The sequence below is a fragment of the Coturnix japonica genome, chromosome 1 (genome assembly GCF_001577835.2).
Source record: "Coturnix japonica isolate 7356 chromosome 1, Coturnix japonica 2.1, whole genome shotgun sequence".
Classification (NCBI taxonomy): Eukaryota; Metazoa; Chordata; class Aves; order Galliformes; family Phasianidae; genus Coturnix; species Coturnix japonica.
The window spans coordinates 61,215,990-61,231,464 of NC_029516.1; the positions used below are offsets into that span (position 1 = coordinate 61,215,990).

Consider the following 15,475-nt stretch of genomic DNA (forward strand, 5'->3'; position numbering starts at 1 on the left):
ACTGCTGTGACTTCTAGTCTGTGTAAAAACTTATCGTGTTGGAGAAAGTTTGGTCGGGAAGTAGATCAGATTCTCTCCCTATTCTGCTCTGTGTTGGTCGCTCTTTCTCATAGTCTTTTTCACTGCATTTAGATGTATTCTCTGAGCTGAAGTAACTGGATTTTTCAGCTGTACCTGTGCAAAGTGATGTATTTCTTGATTTCGATGTCCTGTTCTCCAAACGTTATTTTTGGCAAATGTCTTGATTTTAGTTAAAGCTTAAACTACTGTTGCTTCCCCCCCCCAAAAAAAGGCCCACCACATTTTGGTATGTTTTAATGAATATAAAGAACATTTGCTTTGGCTGTTCTTTCAGTTTTTGGACACTTAATCCATGGTGTTCTTTGAAAGGCAACTTGAAGATCATATTGTCTGATATCTGGCCAGAGATTAGTTTTAAATTTAATCTCAGGTGAGACGGACTCCGCTGTAGGGAGAAGTTTTGCCAAAATATTTGACAAGGTTTGAGCCAGTTTTGTTTCTGTTGTGCAGGAGAAAGACCACACAGTTTCATGCTGTGAGAGTTTTTATGATCTTGGATGATAATTGAATGGATGAATTCAGAATGTGTCCAGGTGTGAACTTGCAGAGATTAATTCTTGACCTTCTACATATCTTTTCTTAAATGATCTGCGGGAGAGCATTAAGATGTAGTTGGCAGATGAGAGATGAGAAAAAGATCAGGGCAGTAACTGATCCAGAGAGTAGTTCCATGAGATAGAGCAGCCTCAGTTACCTGCTAACCTTCCTAATTTTTCAATAGATTGTCATGGCTTTATGGTTCCTACTATTGGTATTCTACATTATAACATCATGCAGTGCACTGGGAGTTAGAAAGTTAATGCTGCAGTTCTGTGGATTGTCGATAGCTTTGTGTATACTTTTCTCAGAAGGGAAGAATGAACTGCAGCTCCCAGAAGACTTCATTATTCCATTTCCATTTTCTGTTCAGAGGGAAAGATAAAACTGACTGGGAGTCATGAGACTTTTTTTTCTGCTGGTCTTTGCATTGTGTACTCTAGCCATGTCGCCTACATTTTCCCTACCTCCTTTCCGCTTTCCTGGAGCATGGATACTTGGTTCCCTCACCCCATCAATCATGGAACCAGACCAAACCAGGCCAGAACTTTTGATATAGATCCTAATGTGAGATCTTATATTTAGCAAAGCAGAGCGCAGGATGCACTTACAGGTGGATATTCCCACTGTAGGCTGCATTGGCAGTGGAAAAGAGTGCTAAAGAGTTAATCAGGTAAATATGCTTTGGTTTTGGCTGCAGGAAGAGTGGGTGACAGCAGGGAGGTGTGTGGGAAGGTTTGCTATAAAAGTGCTGTCTCCTTGGGGCAGAAAAAGCGGTGTTGATAATGTCATCTGTCAGGGTACCAGTGGGTCTTACTAAACCCTTTGACCCTTCTACTCTCCCCTGTATGCCATGTTGTGCCACCTTTGCCCACTGCTCCATCACAGATGAGGCTTATGCCTTTAACTTTAGCCCTGCCAAAGGAGCAGGAGAAGCAGTGTTATTCTGTGCTATGGAGAAGTAAAAGCAAAAGGGCTGTAATCTCCTGGCTGGCAACCTGTGCTGTGGAATTGCACATTTCTGCTTTTAGATATTGTCTTTGCCAGTTTGCTTAATATAGCTGCTGAGTCATTTTTGGCTGGGACTGATATCAAACAGGGTTTAGCATTAACTGGCTGCAAGTTGAAGCCAAACTGAAAAGTAAATCAGTCCAGAGCTGATGGTTTATTTATTTATTTTTTTAATGTAAGCCTTTTCACTGGCTATGCGTGTGAGTTTTGGTTTAGACCTATCAAAGAGGTCTGGCTTCCTTTACCTTCTAGGTGGAGAAGTGTGTGTGTGTATACTAGCCCTTTGGTGAGAAGCAGGCTGTTGAAGCAGATCTCCTGATTGTTTCCAGTTACCACATGTTGGTAATGCTCTCTGTGTGCTACAGGTTCTTTGTAGGATCGGACAAGAGTTGGTGTGCTGTAAATTCCATGAAGATGGTGTAATCTGGGTGCAGAATTCTTGGTACTGGGATTTTGCTCCTCTTCTTTCAGCATGCAGTGTCTGCTGATCTTACCTCAACAAAGTGCGATGTGAGGATGTGACTAACATCTTAAAATCACAATCTGGAGCATAGGAAGTTCTGCATGAATGTGTGGAAGAACTTCTTCACAGTGAGGGTGACGGAGCACTGGAACAGGCTGCCCAGGGAGGTGGTGGAGTCTACTTCTCTGGAGATATTCAAGACCCACCTGGACACCTACCTGTGCAACGTGGTGTAGGGAGCCTGCTTTGGCAGGGGGGTTGGACTCGATGATCTCTGGAGGTCCCTCCCAACCCCTATGGTTCTGTGATTTTTTGATCACTGTTGGGCTCTTTCCTGGAGCGGCAGCTGCTTCTTGAGTTGATCTGCAGGGCCATTCCAGCGCTTGCTCTGGGCTAATGGCCTTGTTGGTGCTGACCAGGACCAAGTGTTGGATGTCTGCAGTGAGAGATGTGAATTAACTTTTATCCTGCTTTTCTCACAAGTGGGATTTATCCCTTGAGTGCTCTCAGATCTGAGTGCCTGAGTGCCTTTTAAATAGCAATATTCAGGTCGTTTAATTCCTCTTCTAAATTGGAGATAACTTTGAGTCAAAGGTACATAATTTATGTCCTGCAAGCAAACTGATGCTTGTGGTGAATTGAAAACCTTGGTTAAAAGCTGTTTCAGTTTTGCAAAATCTATGTAACATTTTAGCTGTATGTTTTAATCAAGTTTGGCAAATCATTTCCGACTCCATAGTCCTGCTAAGTGCCCTGCTTTAGTTCCCCTTTGAATACCGTTTTCCTTTTTAATGCATATTTTTTGTGGAGCCTCTCTTCACTTTATAATTTTTGGATTTGAATCAGAAAGAGAAACTGAATAATGTAAGACCATTACAATTATTCTTTTGTGACAGAAAGCATGTACATGTGCACAGGATTTTTTGTGCTGAGTGGATAATACTTGAGCTAGTGGCCTGCCTATCTCCAGCCTTCCAGGAGACACCTACTGATTTTCATAATAGATTTATTAACTAGGGACTTGCCGGCAACAGAGAGAATGGAGTTCTGGGGAGAAGGAAGAGTAGGTTTCTATATCTAGTTAGATTGTGAAAGGGGGAATTGTATGAAAAGCTGTTCCTTGGCTCATCTCTTTATCCCAGCTAAGGAAAGATTCATTAATCTGAAACATTCTCTTGATACTTTTCAATTGGGTTGTCTATTATTTTTGCATTTCTTGCTCAAAAAAGATTTTCAGTGAAGAGATTTGCAGGTTTTGATTGGAAACAATTCAGTTGTAGTTAGAGGCTCCAGCTGATCTTGGGTTACTCTCAGCTTTCTCGAAAAGCTGCAGAGAGACCTGGAGAGGAAAAGAATTTCCAAAGGCTGCAAACTGAAGCTTGTGGAAAGCCAAATAAAACCTTCATGCTCAAATTTATTTGGAACAGTACTCCATTACGCCTGCCTTAAGCTGCTCTGCAAAGGTTGTTTGATGAGCAATTTCACATTGCCTTCAGCTCGATTTCCATTTCCATGGTGGAGCAGGATGATGGGAAGCTTCTCTGGGCGTAGGTCGTCATGATGGTGTTTCTGGGAATGGCGATTGCCACTCTGGCTGACGCTGTGCTCGGCAGAGGACAAGACAGTTCTGCAGTAGGTGGTCTAAACTCCAGAAACAGTTTTGTCCATTGTTAACTGAAGGTCATTGCTAATTTAAGGTTGGCTGATCCATTACTGGTCAATGCAGAAAGGAATTTGGGTGCATATGGGGAAAACACATTGACGTGGTCATGGCACTGGGAGCAGTAGGTTGCTCTGGAGTCATGAGCATTATACCTTTGCTAGGTAAGGTCTGGGCATGTGGTGGTGCCTTGTGCTCAGAGGGAAAAACAGTAGCATTTTGAGCCACAAAACAACCTGACATAAGCTTCTGATTGAGTCTTTGTAAATAGCGTTAGATTCTTTGGCTGGATGTGGAGTGTGGGCTGATCAGCTTTTTAAGTGTAAGAGCTTCCTCAGGGCTTGCTGTAGAAACTGGCTGCTAATTTCTAGCAAAAGATGGCCCTTTGCTGGGGATAGAGCTGCGATGGGAAACCACAAAAGCAAATCACTGAGCTTCCCAAGAGGAGGAAGTTGATGAGTAGTAGCAGTTTCCATAGACTGCTGCTAAGCACACAGCCTTTTCAAACTGTTTCCTGCTCTGCAAAGATCAAAACAAATCTACATTTTTCACCAGATTTTCAGCTGGAATATGTATGTAAAATAATATCTGCACAGTTGCGAGAAAGAATTAACGTACAACATATATCCATTTTAGGAGAAAATACCTATTTTTACTTATCATTTTCTAGAGAAGAAAAAAAGCTGTGAAACATTTGGAAATGTGCAAAGACATTTATGTGAATGACTTCTGTTTTGGAATAAAATCTCTTTCACAGTGGAGAATGAGAATTTCACAGTGGAAATGCCAAACATTTAGATAGGCACTGATAAGTGATATTTTTCTGCTTGTCACCTGCAGTTTTTATGCAGCCCTTGGGAATGACTTCAGTCTCCTTAGACCCTCTTTAAAATAAACTATAAATTATTATAAATTATATTGATGTTCATTATTATATTAATATACTGTAATGGTTTAATTGCACAGTGTGAATTTTCGCATCTTGTCTACTGCCAATGCAAGCTAATACGGGCATCGCCTTTCATTTAGAGAGCTTCTCCCATACTGGCTTTAGTATATTCCTGCTCTGCTTTTCTCCAATCTGCACGAGCTTTTCACCGATCTGCATTTTCAGATATTAATTGCTGAGCTTGCAGCAATACAGAATTTTTGCTCAGTACAACCTTTAGCCATCTCACCATCTCTCAGATTGCTGCTCAAGCTCTGTAATAGCTATTTTAGGGAACTGGAAGTGTGAGAGGATATACGGTTTGGATGAGGAAAGGAGAAGTGTAATATTCACTGTATATATATGTACATATACATATATATAGCAAACTGAGATGACTCAAGTTGGACTTGAGGCGGGCACTCCAGGCAAGCTGTAACACTGCTCTGAAAGTAGCACAAGGACACTTAATGACTGAAAAGAGATGGTAAATTTTTCCATGCTCAAGTTGTGTAACCACGGGGTTTTATATAAGGCCCACTGTTCACAGATAAGTTTGGGTTCTGAGATTTAATGTTCAAAGGTGCTTCTCTGAATTCTGTGTGTATCGGAGAGCCTATTTTTTCTATTGATTAGAACATTGAAAAGAATGGACTTTCTTCTGCTAAATCTTCTTTATTTCTTTGCTGTTCAAAAATGAATGGAGGGTTTCATTTTTAACTATCTACTTTCAAGACTTTCTTAAAATAAAAATAAAACCAGGATTGCTGGTTCTTCTTTAAGTAAAAACTAAAAAATAGTTAGGAAGTTGCTAAGTTAGAAGTTTAATTTCTAGGTCTGCTTGGTTTCTGAGTTCTCTGTTAGTGTCTGTTATTGGATGTGCTGTGTGGTCACCTGCAGCACATGATATTGCCGGGAAAACGAATGGCTTGCTCTCCAGCACTCAGGAGCTGTGGGATCTTGTGCTTGGGCCATCAGTTAAAGATGGGCTTCAGAGGGGGCTACCAGGACTATAACTCATGCATTTCTTTCTTTTTGTTGCCTTTTCTAGGAAGCTGCTGGAAGACTGCTGTGACCCTGGGCAGCTCTTTGCAATGACAAAACAGAACTCCCCAATGGGAAAGAACCTCTGGTTTGATGGGGAATTTTTGTATTCTTTCACCATTGACAATACAACTTACTCGCTATTCCCACAGGTTAGTAACATTTTTTCTTCTCTCTTTGAGTATTGATATATTCATATACTAAATGGTATTATGGTACAAATGAATATAAATTAGCTAAGTATTTAATCAATAAATACTCTATCTTCATTTCTCAATTCAAAACAACTTTTTTACTTCTGCATTCTGAAAATTACAGAATAGCAGTATGTGTATTAATGTTTCCTTGGTCACTTTCCAATTGTGCAAATATACACAAGTAATGAGATAGGGACACCTGTCTTGACTTTGAAAATGGTGATAAGTTCTGGCTATTTTTAGAGTGTGATTTCTGTGTTTCTAGCAGTGATCACACTCCTGAACTGGGGTTTCAAACTGTGACAGGCAGAAACTTCCCTCAGTTAATCGTGGACTGAGGGTCTTGCATAACTGTGTATCCCAAAAAGCTGGCACTATAAATGAAGACTGGTAATGTCTTCATTTAAAATGAACCTGGCAAAACTGGTGCTGATACTGTGTGAGCTGGCAGGGCTGTGGGGCTCACAGGATGAATCCTGAGGAAAAACTGGTTCTGTAACACACAGAGATCTGTCAGTGTCATTGGTGTACATATTCTGTTTTTCTTCTTAAGCTGTTTGAAAGGGCAGCTTCTGGCCTGCGTTTGGATCCAAGTTCAGATTAGGTTGGTTCCACTGATGTCAGTAGATTTGCTGCCACGTAGGCTGGTTGAGTTTATCTGGCTTAAATGTAAAAGCAGAGGTATGTATAGGCCAAAATTTTTACCTTGATTGCTATGATGCTGATTATTTGGAGTAACTCTGTTTACCTTTCAGTTTCTTATGTAGGCTTGCTCCCCTTTAGATCAGTCTAGCTAGGATTTGGAGACAGCTCATGTGAAGGTGTTCGAGTCACCTCCAAATTAATGAAGTTTATTGATTGCAAACAGTGTAGGCACAATCACAGAAGCTGACGTGACTTGGTTGACTCTTGTGCTTTGAATACTGGAAATTGTTGTTGTTCAGCAAGTTGCTTGTATTTCTACGTATATGTTAGCTAATGATAAATGAGTTTATGATATTGACATGGAAGGTGGGAGAAGATTTTTTCTGTGGATATAGATTTAAAGAAAGCCAAACATCTTGACATTGATTGGTTTACATGTTATTCTAATTTCTTAGATTAAAGGTATATGTATTTTTTAAGTCTTGCAGTTGATATCGAGTCATTCATACAAAAGAATTATAACTTTGAATTAATTTAGTTTAGTGAAGAAAGAGTGAGAAAGGACTAAGATATAGGGAAAAGTGATCAGAGCTGCCACTTCTCATGTTAAACAGAGAAACAGTGTGCGGCTGTGTTGTATTCAGGTTACTACCACTTTCGTAGCACTGCACTGTGCCTGTTACAATGAACCAGGTAATGGACCTCTACCTCCATGCACTCAACATTCCTTAGGTCTGTTCCACAGCTGTTGGTCTCTGCAAGCTGAATAAACAAGTAAATGTCTGATGTGTGGAGGCTGCTTTCCCTGTGGTATGGCTAGGAAGCAGCAGTACTGCTGTAGTGGGCTTCACTCCCTGCCATTGAGACTTGTAGAAGGCTTATAGTATGTCCCGGAGTAGCAGCTGTAAATCTTCTTTTGATGGCTGTTAATGATTTGTTGTTAAAGCATTGCTCTGTTTCTTAGAGAAAGCTAAAATCCTTGGTAGAGCTATAAACTTTATAACTTACAGATGCTGTCAGCAACCACTTAAAAGTATGTCTGATGTTTTCAGTGTTCAGAAAGCCCCTGACTGGGCTGGTATAGAGAGGTCATTGTGTTTTGTGCTGGATTTGAGATTTCACATTTGGTTTTGTCAGGATTAAACTCAGACACATCCTTCCACAGACTATTACAGAGCACTGGATGGGCTCTTTCAGAGGGGTAAGTGCTGGTTAGAGAGGAATCATGACTTCAGGAATTCCAGCGGTTTCCAGGCTCCAAAGCACTGTCCCCAAAGATTTTCAGTTAGCCAGATGGGGAGTAATTGCTCTGAGGAGGCCTGAAGAGATAAAAACTGAGGAACAGAATGAGTTGAGACTTGAGGATCTCTGGTTGCCTTGAACCTGCCCGATGGGCTGCACAGAGGCTGGCACAGTACTGCTGGGTTGCTTGTGGGAAAGCTGGACAGTTGTGATACTCCAGTTCCAAAGCAGTGTTAGGAAGCAGTTATAGGACTAATTATAAAAGAGCTGTTCTTTTAAGAATTGTCAGGCAGCTGATTTCTGAGAAATGCTACTTGCTGCTACTCCTTTTCTTGCAGGTGCCCCTCCGCATAACTTGGTGTATTATTCCAGTGTATTCTGCCTGCAGGAAATTTGTAAACCTTTATCAGATGAATTCCAACTAAGCTTAAAAGCTTACAAAAATTAATTTGCAGCAAATTTTTAAATTGAGTTTTTTTCTACCTCGCTCTTTGTTTCAAGGAAAATACCAGAGTAAATTTTTCAGGCCTCTACTTTGAAGAATGGTTTCTGTTTGCTTGCCTGTTGCTATTTTTGTGAAGATTAATGTTCCTTTCAAATGTATTAAGAAGCTTAAAACACTTACAAAATATGGGTGGCATTCTGAAATGCTCAGGGGATGTAAGAGGAGTGTAAAGGGCCACAGCTATGATGATTTCATCAAAAAAATATTTCCTCCAAAATAAGAGGAAAGAGACTCCACCCCCACCTTTCTGCCAAGTTTAAGCCTTTCTGTGCTTGCAGAAGATTTCTCAGTGCTTAACCAGTTATTAACTTACGGGATGAAGTAACATAAAACTAAATGGGAAATGTGTTGTGTTTGATGGAATAAAATAAGCTGACTATGCATCAGTGGAGACTTGCAGAACATTAAGTATCTCAGAACTCAATATGCAAAGTGTTTTTGTTTACTTTTGAATGTGAACAGTACAAAACAGACTGTATTTCACCTGAGTGATCCATGCAGATAAAGTTCTTACAGCTGGTTCAACATTTTCTGATGGGTTGCTTTTCCTCTAAGAGATGTTATTTCATTAGAATAAACTTGGTATTGGTTCAGTGTTCTTATTTTGAACACTGAAGTGAAAAGGTTAAAAGGTTTTGGTAGTGTTACAATATTTCCTTTTATCATTTTTAGAATGGAATATTTCAAATGTTTTTTATGCTTTTTAATCAGCTCCGTTGCTAGCCTTTCTTTCTATCTCCATGTTGTTTGATTGTAGTTGTGCTTTCTCTTCTTCCCCCCCTCTCTCTGTGTCATTTTTTCTATTGATTTCTAGAGAGCAAGTAGTTTCCTTTCTATAAAACAAGCAAACAAAAACAGAATCATTACACAGACTGCAACAGCTTTCCAGTGCTGGAGAGAAAATGCTAATTGCTCATTTTCAGTACCCCACAGTGAGGGGAAAGGTGTGTAAGATGTGGCTGATCACAGAGTGTTGGGTACATTGAAGGTGGAGACCTCATCTATATCTGATCTCCCAAAATGCATTATGGCGGCGTTGCCTGCAGCTGTTGGATTATATGATGTGAATTCAATTAAAGGCAGACATTTCTTGACAGCAGCTTTATTGTATTGCTTGCTTTGAACTATGGCATTATTTCACAGTTTTAGGATACAAAAAGCACGGATGCTGCGTATTACTGTAGGTGTATGTTTGATATTAACAAAGGGAGGTTATTCTTACTGTCTGCCTGCCAATTTTCTCAATCATCTCATGTAGGCCTGAATTTTCAGTATTTGCCATGTAAGGATAATAATTTTGGTATGTAGCTGAGGAACTGAAGGATCAAGGATAAAGAGGGGTCTATTGCAAGAGAAATCAGTATCGTGGCTGGATAAACCTCTGATCATCCAGGCTCTGATGTCTCATGTTGACTACCAAAAGCCACAAGTGACTTCCAAATGTGTTCCTCCCCACTGCGGTCCAAACATTCTCCAGGAAACTGAACTGTGTGATGTTAAGTCCTGTCCCTGGCATGATGGGGATGCTCTTGTGGCTCTTCAGCCTGGAGGTTCAGTCATGCAGCTCTGGTCCTTTTGCATTGCACCGAGGCATGACAGCACGTATAACTAGCATTTTCCACCCTTCTATATCTGTCTAGAATAGGAGAAAGCAGCCATCTACATATTCCCTTCAGTAATTTTTAGATGCATAAACATGATTATAACCGCAGGAGTAGCTTGGATGCAACTCAAAACCTGTTGAGAGGGAGGTGAATTAGTAGCCATCAACTTTTAAGTTAGAGAAGAATACAAGCTCATTTCAGACATCTGCTGAAAGAAATTTGCATCCCTTGCTGTGTTTTTTTTTAATTCCTCAGAATTTGAAAACAGAATTTTAGACCATATTTACTATTAGGGAAAAAAAACACCCTCTTTCCAATATTTAACTATTTTTGCAAGTATTAGGCTTTTGTTGCTGTCAAAAGCTTATAGCATATTTTTGAGTAGAACTGAGATGTATTTCCAAGGTCTATTCTTCCAGAAATTTAAATCAAGTGGAATTATTTGCTTTTCTATGCAAGTTATTATTTTGAAGGAGAGAGGAGAATAGATTTCAAAAGAAATTTCAGAAGTTCAACTTTTTTATTTTTTCATTTGAAAAAATGAAATAACTCATTGTATTGTATTTCACCTGAAGCAATTGGATATGTTAGATACCAGTAAATTAGCTCAAATTACTATAATGATTTTCACTGCAAGGGAGATGGTTGATCACAGCCTGAACCTCTGATTAACCATCTGAGGCAAAGTGATGAGTCAGCTGTGGGAGCACAGGTGAAGGTAATTCAGCTGTCCCAGATCCCATTTAAGGGCTGACCATCGTTAAGGTAGCATCTCTTTCTGGAGATTGCTCCTTTGTAGAGTTCTTGTGATGAGCCTTGACATTGGCAAGCACCTATCTTGACGGCCTCAGAGCTGGTGTGTCCTCTTCCTTAGTTACCCTCTGGCTATTTATTCCCAACTATATTTATACTATTTCACCTGTATATTATACGTGTGTTATTTCTACTGTACAATTCTATACTATATTATTCCTACTGTACAGTCACCTGCTCCAAACTCTAAATTTTTGCCTGCAAAATGTTGTCAGACAGAAGAATGGCTGCTTGCATTGAGCATCTCATGAGTAATCATCTCAAATGGCTGATGAGAAACCCAGAGGAGATGGCTTTGAACCACAAATAAGTTTGTGAAAGCTAGCAACTGTTTCTGGGTACCTTGTAGGCAGAAGAAAAACACTGTATTTCAAACAATTGCTTATGTTTAGAATTTTGTCCTTAATATAAAGGCAAGGAAACTGTTATTGCTTCAGAAAGCATGGAGACCTTCTGTAGCATTTTCTGGGTCATCTAGGTGAGCGTTGTGTTTGGTAGCACCTTAATGATTAGGATCTGTGGGTAGTTTGGACTGTTTTTATTTTAGACCAGAAGATAGACTTGTTCTAAAGTTTATGTGTAAAATGGCAAACCACCCCAAGTGAGGGGATTTAGGATTTGATGGATTCTGCTGTTGCTAGAAGGTATGAAATTATTAACTTTGCTGTTGACTTTGGAAGTGCTGTGTTTTTCTGTTAAAAGCACTCTGACTTACTGAAGTACTCTTTTCTCAGTAATTAATTGCTTCTTGGAGAAACTGAAATATCGGATGTCATCTGTGTCCTCATATATATATATATATATATATATATATATATATATATTACTTTATGTCCTGGGTAAAGGAATAAAGTGCCTGCAGACACAGTGACAACCTTTTAGCAACCCTTATATTTTCTCCCATTGATTCTGCTGTCCAAGTGATACTTCTGTGACTTCTTTTGTGCTGCATGTAATTAGTATTTGGGGGAATTTCTTATTTCTGTCACTTTTCCTTCTTATATATATATTTTTTCTTTCTCCCTTAGCATGCTGTAATGCAAATAGTCTTCTTTGTTGGGTCTATTTATATTTATTCAAAATAAAAACATAATAAGCGTATATTGTTGCAAACTTGGAAAACATACTGTATGTTAAAATGAGTAGAGGCAGTTATGTCTTGTGAAGTGGCATTAAGAATGCAATTAAAAGGAGATCTTTGAGTTACTGGCTTCTGAATAGCCTAAGAAACTGTGTCAGATAGTGCACATCATAACTAGGATATGAAATGCTAGATGTACAGACCTGACAAATTTTGATCTTTTAGAGCATGTGTCTTCCCTTCAGTACTAGGTAGTCTCTGTAGCATTAGGGTAATTGAGATAAAAAACCTGTCTTAGTGTTTAGTTAAGTGAAACCTGTACCCTCACTTTGATTACTGATTAATTAAGAAGTGTGTAATTAGACCATTTTGTGAAGCCTGCTGACAAAGTAGGGATAGGGTAGCATCTGATGTTTCTGGTTGGTTAAGTAAAAGCCAAAGTCCATCTGAAACTACTCCGTACAGACGAAATGTGAACAAGCCCAGTGGTGAAAATCAAAGTTATGCTAAAAGGTCTATGAGATGGAATGTACATTGTTTGAGAAGATGTGCAATGGGCTCTGATGCTAAATCTGTCACTGTTGATCACCAGATGTGTGCTTTGGTCTCTCTCTGCTTGCCAAAATGAGTTTGGCCAGACTAACATATTTTCTTGGAGTTTATCTGCCCATGCCAAACTGGTTGTATCTCAATCAATGCAAATACATAAACAGACACTGACCTTTCCAAATGTAGCAAACGGAGGGGAAAGGGAAGAGGAGATCTATCTGCAAAGTGTCATATGTCCCAAAGGCAAAGAAAGGAGCGGATCTACCTCAGCTCAACATTTCTGTTTCAGTCTGAAGCGGCAGCGTGTGAGTCACTTTCTCTCCTGGGTAACTGAGTGGCTGATCCAAGCACAGTGCCTTTTTGGTGGACTGGCCCTCAGGTGTTCAAAAAAAGCACAGATCAATCCTGATACACAAAAGCACCAGTGCTTCTGCATAAGGCTTGCAAGTTGCAGAGCAGTTTCTGCAAATGAGCTTCTTTTAGCTACATGCAGAAGCTAGAGGCAGTGTACTTGTGTTCCTGACATAACGCCCTTTCTCTCCAGCCACTCACCTGTCCAGGTCGTGATCAGTATTTTTCCATACAAATCCTATTACTGTTTGGGAGATGAGGTTGAGGTAGGGCAAATGTGTCTCATGCATTGCAATAAATGTTGAGCAGAACTTAAAAGAGCGTAACAACCAGTGGGTTTGCTGCGGAGCCCACTTCAGATTGAAGAGACCCCGGGGTACTTTTAAGAAGATACTTCAGCTATGAGAATGTTTCAGATCTGAGTGACTTTATTTGGAAAACATGTGGAGTAGCACAGCTGGTTTATTAACTTCCATTAGTATCCAGGGCTGTATGGTTGCTGACTGATAAAGCAGGCCTGCTGAGTGTGAAGAGGCCATGGCAGAGCTGGGTGATAAGGGCATGGCTTAATGGGCCCTGCAGAATCCCCCTGTCAGAGACAGGAGGGCTGTTGGGGCAGCGTGTGCTAGTACAGGTTTCTACTTGTTAGCTGCACAACTGAGCTTTTCTAACTCTAGTGAACTTTATTACAGTAACTAGAAGTTATGGGTAAAGCCACGTTATGCTGTGGGACTGTAAAAGACAAAGCAAAAGAGACCATATTGAGCCTAAAGGTGAAAAGGGCACTGTAGGCTAGGAGGATCAGAGAGGCTGTGCTAGTGCCATGGGAATTCTGCAGACTTTTTTGGTTAATGTTGAGCTGTTTTATGGTGATGTAAATTTGCTGCTTCAAAAGCTAGGAGTGTCACAAGTGGAGGAACAAATAAAGGAGGTAGTCACAGATGAGCAGCTGTAGGAACAGTGAACTTCCTGTGGCTACCAGTAATTACAGGGCATATGACCTTCCACGCTGAGGGTATGATAATACAAATCAGAGGCAGTTCTAGCCTGCCCAAAGGCAAAGCAGTTAGGTTTGTTTTGTTTGGTTCATTGTGGCTTTGTGTAATTAATGAGAATCATAGAATGGCTTGGGTTGGAAGGGACCTGAAGGATCATCAAGTTTCAGCCCCTTGCCACAGAAGATAAAATTCTTGCTCAATGCAAGTTTTTTTCTGAACTCCTTTATATACCAGTGTTTCTGCCCAGAGGGCAATTAAACCTTCTTTGGAAGCCAGTGTTTAAACCTTGAGTAAAATTTATCCTTTATACGCTGGCCACCTGCTAGTCTTCCTAATTATTTATAAATTTTAGTATTGAATTGCCTTGTTCAGTGTATAAACTGCTTAAATTGTGTGTAATTGTATATATCAATTATTCAGTGACTACACTGTGTTATATTAACTTGTTGTATTCAGTAGTTAGCTTTTTGGGGGTTTAAATACTTCTGAAATAGACTTGAAATCAGTACTGGAGTGAGGCTTAGGTTTGGTTCCTTTTCATGCCTATTTACTATCTGCAAGAAGCCCGAGTAAGAACTGATAGAACATTACATATTTCTGTTTTTCATGTGGTTGTTTGGTTTTTTGATATGACTCATGTAATTTGTGCTGGAGTGCAGCAGATTATCAGATGATGTTCAGGAGGCATTTCACCCGCAGCAAAGATGTGTAGTGCCCCCGTTCCTCTAACTATTACTAAATATGGATGGAAGAGCAACTTCAAGTCTGCGGGCTTGAAGAAAATCAAGGAAGGTTACACTACTCCAGGAGCTATAAAAAGGAGCAGCACATTTGCAAATCTTGGAGGAGGATTATGTAGTGACTTTCAAAGGAACCTTGGAGTCTTCTTGCTTAGGGGGGAGTATAAGCCTAACTTTACATTTAATGAAAAATCTACTGCATTACAGTTTAGGAATTGACTTACATAGCTGGGCATGCTTGATTTAGAGTCTTTATAACCTTGCATGGTGTGAAGGTGAAGGGCGGTGGTTCTTTTCTGGAACAACTTTAGTTCATCTGAACATCTCCCAGGAGGCAGGTATTGACTTCCAGATGGTGTTCCAGACACTGTGGTAATCTTAGTATTACAGGATGGACCAGAAAAATCCCACTGTGCATATGAAGTAACATTTAGCCTACTGTTGTTCATATGAAGAATTTGGGATGCTTGACCTTCTTGCTTAACAGACTTTTTCAGCATTAGAAGAGATGATTTTGACAGTGAAGCCAGTGCTGCAAATTGTCCGATGGCCAATAAATATCAACCTGAGGTGATAAATTTGTGTGTGCTGGCTAAAGAGGTAGAATGTGGTGGCAAGATAATTAGCAGGCAGATCTTTGAGGAAGCTTTCCTCAGGGCACAAGAGCTCTTCGTCCTGCAAGTCAGGAAAGGAAGGCAAGAGACTGGCATGGCTGAAGCAGGACCTGCTGGTCAAATTGAAGAAGAAAAGACAATGCACAGGCAGTGAAAACAGGGAGAACTACTGTGGGAAGAGCATAGGGAAGCTGCTAGGCTGTGTAGGGATGGAGTCAGGAAAGCCAAGGCCCAGCTTGAACTATGCTTGGCAAGAGCTGCCAAGAAGAGCAAGAAAGGCTTCTACAGGTATCTCAACCAGAAAAGTCCAGTAGGATGTATCCCCTGTAGTGAGTGACACAGACAAGCTAATAACAGCAGACAAGAAAAAGGCTGAGGTACTTAAGTGTTTTGCTTCTGTCTTCTCTGATAA

General features: G+C 40.2%; 1 protein-coding gene across 1 annotated transcript in view; it reads left to right on the top strand.

The window, feature by feature from the left end:
• Positions 1 to 15,475, top strand: part of ST8SIA1 (ST8 alpha-N-acetyl-neuraminide alpha-2,8-sialyltransferase 1) — a 123,935-nt gene that overhangs the window by 22,159 nt on the left and 86,301 nt on the right. The window contains exon 2 of the mRNA XM_015869469.2: positions 5,732 to 5,876. Coding sequence (XP_015724955.1) covers positions 5,732 to 5,876 — 145 coding nt within the window. The remainder of the gene's footprint in view (positions 1 to 5,731; positions 5,877 to 15,475) is intronic.